General features: G+C 38.8%; 1 protein-coding gene across 1 annotated transcript in view; it reads left to right on the top strand.

Annotated features, from left to right (window-relative positions):
- TNPO3 (transportin 3) overlaps positions 1-12,156 on the top strand; it is a 103,004-nt gene that overhangs the window by 36,823 nt on the left and 54,025 nt on the right. The window contains exons 3-5 of the mRNA XM_081102423.1: positions 361-434; positions 1,589-1,745; positions 10,986-11,129. Of these exons, the coding sequence (XP_080958549.1) occupies positions 361-434; positions 1,589-1,745; positions 10,986-11,129 (375 nt within the window). The remainder of the gene's footprint in view (positions 1-360; positions 435-1,588; positions 1,746-10,985; positions 11,130-12,156) is intronic.

Raw genomic sequence — 12,156 nt, 5'->3', positions numbered from 1 at the left:
ACTTGAGGAGTGAGTCAATGGGCTGACTTTGTCAGTAGCTTTGGCTTTTTGACAAAGTAAAATTTCTCTGTCCATGAAGTTCTATGGTATTGCCAAATAAAAGTAAGTATTGTTATATCCTAAGGAAAATCTATTGTCTGTTCTTTTTTTCTTCTTCTTTTTTTTTCATTTTTAAAGGTTACCTTTAAATCCCAGTAATTTGTAGCTAACCTGGGAGAGTGTGTATGATATAGATAGTTGTGGGTGTCAGTCTTGTTATTGTTTGGAAGAAATTTTTTGTTTCTTGTCAATTAATACTGATGGTAACCCTATTTCTGTTCATCTGTTCTATTCATTTATTTAATTTCTCTTCTTATTCAGCTGGCTTTAGCAATAGCAGACCTTGCCCTACAGATGCCTTCATGGAAGGGGTGTGTACAAACATTGGTGGAAAAGTAAGTAACTTGTATTGACTGTATGCTAGCATTTGGGATTACTATTAACTTACACAGAGAAATTTGTTAGCAATAGCTAGACATTTGCACTATTTCCCCAAACTCTTAACATAGAATTATTTATTATTAACTGTTGTTAGGTTAAAAGAAAATCATTTAAAATTTAAATACTATAAAAATATGTCATGTGGAACATAAAAGACCCTCATAATTTACATGCACACACATCACTTGAATCAACTGCAGCAAAGTCTTTTCATTGCCTCATGGATCACTCTCATTGATAAATTAGCAATTCTATAAAAATATTTTAGGATGTTTAAGATGATAATAAATTGAAAATTGTAAATTGTTGTGAGTATACGTTCTTACTAATTGGGGTGTGTTTCATGTCTATTACAGGGACAATATTATTTTTAGATACATGGAGCCTGCTACTTTGAATAAAGCATTTCCTCATGGTCTTGGCAAGATAATCTTGATATTTGTTTGCATTTTGGCATTTGGTCAGGAAATTATTTTTGAACTTAGTGAATGTCCTTTTTACCTCCAAGCATAGTGTGTCATTAAAGACTTTATATGGATAGTTTATTTTATTTCAAAGTAAAAAGCAAACACCTTTTTTCTCCTTATTCCTATATTTCATATTAATGATTGGTTATATAGCCCTCTAGATTTTCCTTTTAAGCATTTTATAATAAATAAGAGTACACATATTATATTATACATATGCATGTATATCTATTTGTTCACTCATGTAATATGTTTCATATACTTTTATCATGTATATCTTTGGATATCTTTTCCTGTTATGACATAGATAGGTATCTCATTATAACGGCTATGTATGTTCTATTGTATAACTTGGAACCTTTTTTATCTTGTTTAGTTATGAGGGACCTTTATGTTTTCCCAATGTTTTTACTGTTACAAAGAAGTACTGCAGGGCACATCTTTGTATGTACCTATGAGATTTTTCTGAGAAATATATCTGGAAGTGAAATTGTTGGGTCAAAGATTATGCAAGTTGAAATTTTGGTTTTCAGATACCCTTCAAAAGTTGTTGTCATAGGTTATTCTGATGGTTCTTGTTACCTTATGTGATTGTGTTCTTTCTGACTCTAAGTATCTTATGTCTCTCTTTTCTTTTCTAGATATAGCAATGATGTGACTTCTCTGCCTTTTCTGCTGGAGATCCTTACAGTGTTACCTGAAGAAGTACATAGTCGTTCCTTACGAATTGGAGCTAACCGACGCACAGAAATAATAGAAGATTTGGCCTTCTACTCTAGTACAGTGGTATCTCTATTGGTGAGTAGGTTTGCAATATGAAGTTGCTGTGTAGGAGCAAAAAGCCATGGTAGTTATTTTGTTCTTCAGTTTCATTATAGTAAAACCTCGATATAAAAGACTAATTCGGGCAAGGGGGTGTCCGTCTATCCTCCATTAAAGCTGAAAGTCCATTATATAATAAAGTAGGCTTTCCAAATGCATATGTTAAAAAATTGATTTTTAGAGAGAGTAGAAGAGAGAGGGAAAGAGAAATATGTGAGAGAAACACATTGATTGGTTGCCTCCTGCACATGGCCTGACCAGGGCCTGGGCCGGGAGGAGTCTGCAACCACGGTACATGCCCTTGACTGGAATCAAACCAGGGACCCTTTGGCGCCATTCTATGCACTTGAGCAGAGCCAAACTGGCTAGGGCTATTATGATTCTTTTTAAAAATATATTTTTTATTGATTTCAGAGAAAAAGAGAGATAGAAACATCACTGATGAGACAGAATCATTGACTGGCTGCCTCCTGCAGTGGGGATCAAGCCTGCAACATGGGCATGTGCCCTGACCAGGAATTGAGCCATGACCTCCTGGTTCATGGGTGGACACTCAACCATTGAGCCACAATGGCCAGGTGGTTATTATGATTCTTAATCATAGTCTCTCTTCCCCTTTTTCAAAATGACACAGATTTGTTGAAGAGATTGGACCAGTTGTTTTATAAAATACCTTACCTTCTGAATTTTCTGATTGTTTTGTCTTTGTTTCATTTAGTTTGTTTTTCTGTTCTCTGTAAGTCCTCTATTTGGAAGTTATATCCAAAGCCAGACTTCATAGGGATTCTTCAAGATAATTAAGCCTTAATGATATTAATGCATCCATTGTATGTAATGAATTTTTTCCAATGCATTAATAATAGTACCAGCTATTATATACCATCCTTGGGATAATTGAGGAAATAGTTACAAAAAATCATTTTCTGCAGGACTTAATTCTTTCCCAGAACCCCGGTTGAGAAAGACGAAAGGCTTGATGGTTAATTTAAAGGTTAAATATTTTTGGCTAGAATACATCACAGCTACTTCATGTACATCTTATCAGAATATAAATACTTTTTGGTTGGCCTTTCATTTCTGATGCTAGGATTGACTGGATTAAGATGATGACAGTCTGATTTCTCTGTTATAAACTTTGTCTTCCCCTCGTAATACAATGCAATTTGTGTGATGGTAGTTATCATTTTACAAGTGTCTATTCCATGTCAACTTTTTGCCTAATGTTTCAAACTCTAGTTTATAATTGTTGCCACTTTCATTGTGGCTTGCCAAATAGTATTTTATTAATTGTACTAGAGGCCTGTTGCACGAAAAGATTTGTGCAGTAGGCCTTCCCTTCCCCTGGCTGCCGGCACCGGTTTTCCTCTGGCACCCGGGACCCAGGCCTTTGCTCCGACTGGAGCCGCCTTCAGTCTTCGCTCCGCCACTTCGTGCCGCCATCTTTGTTGGCAGTTAATTTGCATATCTTGCTGATTAGCCATTGGGAGGTGTAGCGAAGGTATGGTCAGTTACCATGTTTGTCTATTATTATATAGGATAATTCATTCTACTACATATTAGTTGGCAGTCTCCTGAGTTTCTATTAGAAAGTCAAGATGTCTTAATTCTTTTTTAATTTCTTGTTTTTAAAATAAGGATTTGTTTTAAAGCTGCCTCAAATGTTACTGTTTTATTTTTTCTGGCTATCTTTTTATGGAGTATTATGGACTCATGGGTTTTCATTAATTCAGGGTTTCCACTAAAATCATTCTTTTGATGCTTAAAATGTCATAACTTTGGCTACCTGAGCACTTTTTTGCTTCCTAATATAAAAAGATGGACAGCCCTAGCCGGTTTGCCTCAGTGGATAGAGTGTTGGTCTGCGGCCAAAGGGTCCCTTGTTCGATTCTGGTCAAGGGCATGTATCTGGTTGGGGCTTGTACAGGAAGCAACCAATCCATGTGTTTCTCTCACATTGATATTTCTCGCTGTCTTTCCCTCTCTCTTCCACTCTCTCTAAAATCAATGGAAAAATATCGTTGGGTGAGAATTTTAAAAAAAAGATGAACATATTTATCTTGTTACCTCCTTGTGCCAGTTCTAGAATTGTTGGTTTCTTTTAGTATCAGCCCCAGTCCAATCAGGAGAAAGAAACTACATAGTGATAGGTGAGAATTCTTTTTCCCCCCCTTGGGAAAAAAATGTAATATTTTATTATTAAACAACTCAGGCAAAAGTCTAGATTTTCTATAAGTGCAGAAAAAATATGGAACGCTTCATGAATTTGCGTGTCATCCTTGCGCAGGGGCCACGCTAATCTTCTCTGTATTGTTCCAATTTTAGTATATGTGCTGCCGAAGCAAGCACTAGGTGAGAATATTTAATGTAAAGAATGATTCTTTCTAACAAGAGGTTACAGTAATGAGGGATTGTCTAGTAAGAAGTAAGGAGAATTCTAAAAAACATAAACAGTTACAGTAAAACAAATAAAGGGGGGGGGGACTTACAAGGAGCAGTCATTAACCCCAAGACTGAGATATGGGAGTTTCTAAGAAAGGAAGAGTTCATCCCCCTTTCAGGGCTGAGATCCAAACCCTGTTGAAGAGGGCATAGCCATGGTAGAGAAGTCATTGTGCTGTATGCTGCCGAAAATCTGTCCTCTTGAACTTGCTGGAGATCTGCTTTCCAAGGAGCCCAAAAAAGTTGTCCAGGGAAGGTGTCTCACCAGAGACACTCTGCTACAAAATCAGCTGGGTGTGGGAATAGCGGGTGAAGCTGCTGGCACTGTGCACTGCAGACACTGGGGAAAATGAGTGCACTGAATCTAGTGCTGGATAAGTTATGTTGCAGGTCCTTGAATAATGTTGTTTTGTTCAATGTCATTTTACTATAAAATTGTTGAGGTGCCCTAGGAACTTAACTTTTGTTTATATCAATTAGCCAATGGTAAATTGTTGGGGTTTTTTGTCATACATTGTTCCACTGTAGTTACAAGAACCCATCAACTACATTCACTGAGGAGTTTTCTTAGGAGCCTAAAGTACTTTGCTATAAAACCATTGGGAGGGTGGGGGTGGGAAAAAATAAGAAACCTTCTGGCCAGTACACTGCAAGAGCCAGGCACCAGAGTAGCTAGGAGCCTGGGACAGGAGGAGCTGCACATTCTGCAGAAGGCTACCAAGTAATCACACCAGACTAGGAAGCTGAACCCCTTTCCTTTTGTAGTTTCTCTCCAGTGTCCTAACAAAAAGTTACTGCTAGCTAGCACAGGAAAAGAAATATTGAAAGGGCGCAGATCCATTTGTACAAAGTAGTCTAAAAGGGTGAATTTGGTGCTGAGTAGCACTAAATCTATAACCAGCATCTGTCTTCTCATCTGACTAATTAATCTTCCATATGCATTCGTCTATATACATTTAAATTCCTATACAATGGTATAACAAGCAAATAGAAAATACGCAATCTTGCTATAGTCCTCATTTATATATTGGTCACAAGGCTATAATTAATATGTATGGATTTCTTATTTCACAGCTAATTTTATCTCATCCATTCCGCTATAGACTGGATATTTGTGTGTGCCCCCCCCCCCCCCCCCCCCCGCCTAAATTCATATGTTGAAAACCAATCCCTACTGTGATGGTATTTGGATGTGAGGCCTTTGGGAGGTGATTAGGTCATGAAGGCAAAGCCCTCATGAATGGGATTAGAGACCCCAGAAACCTCACTTCCTCCTTATGCCTTATGAAGACACACCAGACAGACAATCTTATATAATAAAAGCCTAATATGCAAATCTACCAAATGGTGAAACCGGTGGAACAACCCATCACTATGACATGCACTGACCACCAGGGGGCAGACTGCTCAGCCAGAAGCCAGGCTCACAGCTGGCGAAAGCCTCTCCCGCCTCTCCTCCATGGCAGCACTAAGGACCCCTCAGAGGATGTCCACATGTCAGCTTAGGGGAGCGAGAGGGTGCTGGCCAGGCTGAGGGTCTCCCCGCTGCGCGCGCGCGCGCGCCCCCCCCCCCCCCCCCAGTCCACGAATGTAGTGCACTAGGCCTCTAGTTGTTTATAAACCAGGAAGCAGGTCCTCACCAGACAACAGATCTGAATCTTTATCTTGAAATTTCCAGTCTCTAGATCTGTGAGAAATAAAGTTCTGTTGTTTATAAGCCACCCATTCTTTGGTATTCTGTTATAGCAGCCTGAATGAACTAAAGACACCAACCCAGCTAGTTGGGTTTCTTTACTCTGTGAAGTGACTCAAACCTTCATTCCCAAAGAGTGAGCCCTCAAACATCCTGCCTTTTCTTGGCGGTTGCTCCTGTAGTTTTCCATTAACATTTACTTTTGAGTGTGGAAGTCCCGGGAGCTGGTCCATCCTTGCTGTTTCAAGGGACCTGGCATATATGGCATACTGTTCTTAATATGTTTGCTCACCTTCTTGGCACTATGTGTTTTAACCAAGGTCACCTCTCTGAGAAAGGTTGTTTCCCCAGGTAGGGATTTCCCCCTGAAGTTAGGGAGGGAATAAAACCCCTTAACTAAGTGCCAGGCGGGTAATTAATCACTTTAACTACGAACAGTCATGCTTAAGCTACATAATCTTTACTCCCTGGAATGGAGAAGAGAAACGCCCTAACCTTTGGAATAGAGATTGATAGGATTGGAATCAACTGGTATAAATACAGATGTAACAAGACAACAGAACCTAGTCACAGAACCTAGACACAGAACCTAGACACAGAACCTATACAGAACCTAGAGCCAGAAGAACTTCGCTGGAGAGAACATGGCAAAAGATCCTGGACAGAAACTGGCCACAGAACCTAGAGACAGAACCTAGACACAGAACCCACACAGAACCTAGAGACAGAACCTAGAGACAGAACATGGCAAAAGATCCTGGACAGAAACTGGCAACAGAACCTAGAGACAGAACCTAGCGAGAGAACCTGGCTGAAGATCCTAGAGACAGAACCTGGATAGAACATGGCAAGAGAACCTGACTAGAACCTGGTGACTGAACCTGGCTGGAGAACCTGGACAGAACCTGGCTGGAGAACCTAGCAAGAGAACATGGACATAGAACCTGGCTGGAGATCCTAACCAGAATTTTGCTGGAGATCCTGACCAGAACTTGGCTAGAGATCCTGGCTAGGCTGCTGATCAACTGGATGCTGTCTCCGTGTCATTCCTTCTTCGCCGACAGAGAAACATCGATATGAGAGAAACACATTGATTGGTTGCCTCCTACACACGCCACGACCAGGGCCCAGGCTGGGGAGGAGCCTACAAACGAGGTACATGTGCCTTTGACTGGAATCGAATCTGGGACCCTTTGGTCCACAGGCCGACGCTCTATCCACTGAGCCAAAGCAGCTAGGGCCCAGTTTGTACATCTTAATTCCTTTACCTTTTTCACAACTTAATTCCTTTACCCAAGCCCCCTCCCATCTAGCATTATCGAAATGTTCTCTGTATCTATGAGCCTATTTCTGGTCTGCTTATTTATTTGTTTTTTAGATTTCACATATAAGTGAAATCATATGGCATTTGTTTTTCTCTGACTTATTTCACTCAGCAAAAATACCCTCTAGGTCCATCTATGTTCTTGTAGATGGCAAGATTGCATTTTTTTTTTATGGCTGAGTCATATTTTGTTGTATATATGCATCACCTCTTTATCCATTTATCTATTGATGGACACTTGGGTTTCTTCCATATCTTGGCTATCATAAATAATACTGCAATGAACATATGGTGGATGCATGTCTTTCTTATTTAGTGTTTTGGGTTTGTTCAGATAAATATCCAGAAGTGGAATTGCTGGGTCCTTCATTGTCTTTTTTTTTTTAGTAAGCTATGAAGGTGGGTTTTTTTAAAAGTCTGTTTTTATTGATTTCAGAGAAGAAGAGAGAAGGAGAGAGAGATAGAAACATCAGTGATGAGAGAGAATCATTGATTGGCTACCTCCTGCACGCCCCCTACTGGGGATTGAGCCCGCAACCCAGGCATGTGCCCTTGCCTGGAATCAAACCCAGGACTTTTCACTCCCACAGGCCGACACTATACACTGAGCCAAACTGGCCAGGGCCATTGTCTCTTGTTATAGCCTTTGTTTTAAAGTCTATTTTGTGTGGTATAAGTATTGCTACCCAGTTTTTTTGTTGTTTCCATTTTAATGAAGTATATTTTTCTATCTCTTTACTTTCAATCTGAATTGAATCTCTTATAAATAGCATATTAAGAGTCTTGTTTGGTTACACATTCAGTTACCATGTGTCTCTTGATTTAATTGATTTGCATTTAAAGTAATTGTTGATAGCCCAACCAGCATGGCTCAGTGGTTGTACTTTCAACCTAAGAACCAGGAGGTCATGTTTCAATTTCCAGTCAGGGATTGTGCCTGCAACCCCGGGCATGTGCCCTTACCGGGAATCAAACCTTGACCTCCTGGTTCACGGGTCAATGCTCAGCTACTGAGCCACATCGGCCGGGCCTTATAGTGTATTCTTCATTTCAGTTATTGTATTTTTCATTTCTAACTTTTAAAAAATGTTTTTTATCTCCATTTTCATGCTACCTATCTCTTTGTTGAAATTCTCACAAAGTTCATCTACTCTTCCCCTAAGTTCATTGAGACTCCTTATAACTAGTGTTTTGAAGTCTGCATTTGATAAATTGCTTATCTCCGTTTTATTTAGTTCTTTTGTTCTATTCTTTCTTTTGTGATATGTTTCTTTGTCTCCTCACTTTGGATGCCTCCTTATGTTTGTTTCTCTGTATTAGGTAGAGCTGCCACGTCTCCCAGTCTTGGTAAAGTGGCCTTATGTGGTAGATGGCACAACCTCTCCAGCCACTCAAGCTGGGCAATCCAGGTGTGCTCCTGTGTGGACTGTGTGCATCCTCCTATTGGAGTTGAGCCTTGATTACTTTTGTCACGCCAGTGGGAGGGATTTACCCCCAGGCCAACTGGCTGCCAAGTACTGGCCCTGACTACAGCCAAGGAGCTGGTGTTCAGGGCCCAATCCCATGGAGCAGGACTTGCTTTATTGGGGCTCTGGTGCCTGATGAGTCCGCCCCTTCAGTGTGTCTTTCATGAAGGTGGTAAGGTGGAGCTCCAGTGTGGTCTGAACTCATCAAATGGACCTATTTTTAAATACTGTATTGAACTTTTAAAAGTTTTTAATATTCTTCTTACTTTTATAGCTTAACTGATCCTGGCCTCCAATATATTTTTCTCCCTTCATTTATTCTACATTTTGTTAATCTAAGATCAGTTCTTCTTTGCTTCTGCTATATTTTTACTGATGAGCTCTTTTGGTATTTATTTTCAACTTTGAGGCCTAACTCTAAGAGGTGGAGTTTTAATAATATAGTTCTCTAACAGGAACTGAAGGTAGTAACTCAGTTCCAAAGCTTTATGATGTGTGCTTGATTTAAATAGCAGAATTTCTTCTCCAAAGCAACTAGCTTTAGTTGTAGGATTTTTCCAAAATAGTATCCTCAACTTTGAGTCAGTAGTTAAAATGTACAATCAAGTCCTTCCATTTGTAAACACTATACCTTCGTAAAGTTGAGATGTCATTTAGGAAGCATAAAGGCCAAGCAGTTGTGTAATGCATTTACATAAACAGCTTCAAAAAGAGTTGTGTGTGTGTGTGTGTGTGTGTGTGTGTGTGTGTGTGGTTGCCATGAATTTACTTGAATCATTTCTTTTTTTCTTCCTTCAGTACAGTTCAGTACAGTTTCTGATTAATAAGTATGGAATCATTATTGCCTGATACTGCAGACATAGGGGGAGCATGGCTACCTAGAAGTATAAGTGCCAGCATTTAGGTCATATGGGATTCCATATCCCCCATGCCTCCCAAACTTCATGGCAATTATGATGTTTCTAACCCATTGTCTGTAAATGGTATTATTATTATTATTATTATTGTTTGTTAATCCTCACCCAAGGATATTTTTCCATTGATTTTTTAGAGAGAGTGGAAGGGAGGGGGAGAGACAGAGAGAGAAACATCGATGTGAGAGAAACGCATCAATTGGTTGCTTCTTGCACAAGGATTGAACCTGCAACCAAGGTACATGCCTTGACCGGAATCGAACCCAGGACTCTTCAGTCCACACGCCTATGCTCTATCCACTGAGCCAAACCACTTAGGGATGTAAATGTTATATTTAAACACTTTTTTTTTAGGTTATTAAATTGTTTATTGTATTGCATTTACAAAGAAAACAGACAATGCATCCAGTAGCAAGAATAAAAATGTACTCAGGATTTTATTTTTAACTGACAGCAAATAGAAATTCTTTAGTGAGATCATGACAGTTTGACAGTATTATGATTAAGTTCAATATTAAGTTCAATTATGATAAGTTCATGAACCTTCAATAAAGGTTCATGGTGTACTTAGAAGATCAAATTCTACAGCTGCCTCTTTCTACAACTTCTACTTCATCTGGACCCTTAAATGATGGGGAAAGCCCTTATTTTATGAGAAACATTGCCAAAATGAAGTTATATGTTTTTCTACCACAAATTCGTGTCAGTTGTTGAAACAGGGTCTTCTACTTTATGTTTTGGTTATTTCATCTTACTATCATTATCAGAATTCCTATAACTCCACAGTTGTAATTTAAACACTTTCTGTCCAGAAAAAGTTAAATTACACTTCACTTTGGAAAATTATACATCACAAAAACAGTTTGCAAAGAGAAACAATAATGAGTTTTAGCCTAACTTTTTAAAAATCTTTTATAAACTATCACATTTATAGTACTGCCACTTTCTGTGGAATGGCATATTTACTTGAATATTAAGTGCTAAAGCTGAAACATCAGCTTTTCATGTGGGAATATACAGTAGTATTATGATTAGCTTATTTCTGTTTTATAAAATCAACCATAGATGAGTATTACTTTAAAGACAGTTCTACTGATAAGGTTACATTAATGCAGAAATGGGATCTAAGAAACAGTTATTTCTGAGACATATCTATCTTTTGGCGTGTGTATAATCTCTTTGTATCTCAGCTTCCTAAGTGAGATAATAATACCACCTGTAGAGTTTTAGTGGGGATTAAATGAATTAAAAGTGTTGAGAACAAAGTACTTATAAAGCACTTCTGATAGCTTTTACTGTTTTCATCCTTTCCATTATTACATCTATGAGGTGATTGTCCTAAATATAAAGATTGACGTTTTTTCTTATTATTATTTTCAGATGACCTGTGTAGAAAAAGCAGGAACAGATGAGAAAATGCTTATGAAGGTCTTTCGCTGTTTGGGGAGTTGGTTTAACCTAGGCGTTTTGGACAGTAACTTCATGGCTAACAATAAGTTACTAGCACTCCTTTTTGAGGTTTTGGTAAGTAATGGCTTTGTTTATGAAAGTATTTCTGCCACATAGCCACAGTAACTAACTTTCTGAGATATAAGTGTTTTCATATTTCTGAAAAGTGATTGGAAGAAAAAGAAACAGCGATATCTCAAGCACAAATATTGAATAGGTCTTTGCAGATGGGAGTGACTTTGTCTCCTTTTTCCCAATGCTTTTCTTCCATGAAGATATATTAGTATGGAAGCTCTGTGCTTAATGGTTGTGTGCTGGTACACGTTAATCAGCTGCCTCCTGCACACCCCTTACCAGGGATCAAGCCTGAAACCCAGGCATGTGTCCTGACTGGGAATTGAACTGGTGACCTCTTGCTTCATGGTTAATACTCACCACTAAGCTACCCTGGCTGGGCGAGTTAAATAATTCTTTTCCTTCAAAATTTTCAAGGGCTCTTGTATACTGGCAAACATCATTGTTAATGATGAAGCTGGTTAACTGATTTTTGCTTCATCATTGCTCATGATCAGTCTGGATAACTGGTTTTTGCTCCTTTCTAAGTTACCTTCTTCTCTCTTCCCCATAAGTTTGAAGAACCTCTCTTTTTAACCTTGATATTCTGAAATACCATATTGATGTTATGTATGGGTCTGTGATACTTGTTGGATCCTTTTATTTTATCATTTTTTAAAAAATAAATCTTTTGTTCAGATTATTACAGTTGTTCCTCGTTTTTCCCCCCATAACTCCCCTCCACCCAGTTCCCACCCCACCCTCTGCCATTACCCGCCCCCCACTGTCCTCATCCATAGTTTACCATTTTTGTCCAGTCTCTTCCCCCACCCCCACACCCCTTTCCCCCCTGAGAATTGTCAGTCCACTCCCTTTCTATGCCCCTGATTCTATTATATTCACCAGTTTACTCTGTTCATCAGATTTTTTATTCACTTGATTTTTAGATTCACTTGTTGATAGATATGTAATTTGTTGTTCGTAATTTTTATCTTTACCTTTTTTCTTCTTCCTCTTCTTAAAGAATACCTTTAAGCATTTCATATAA

The sequence above is a fragment of the Myotis nattereri genome, assembly GCF_964212035.1.
Source record: "Myotis nattereri genome assembly, chromosome: 11".
NCBI classification, from domain to species: domain Eukaryota; kingdom Metazoa; phylum Chordata; class Mammalia; order Chiroptera; family Vespertilionidae; genus Myotis; species Myotis nattereri.
This window is presented reverse-complemented; position numbering and strand designations above follow the sequence as displayed.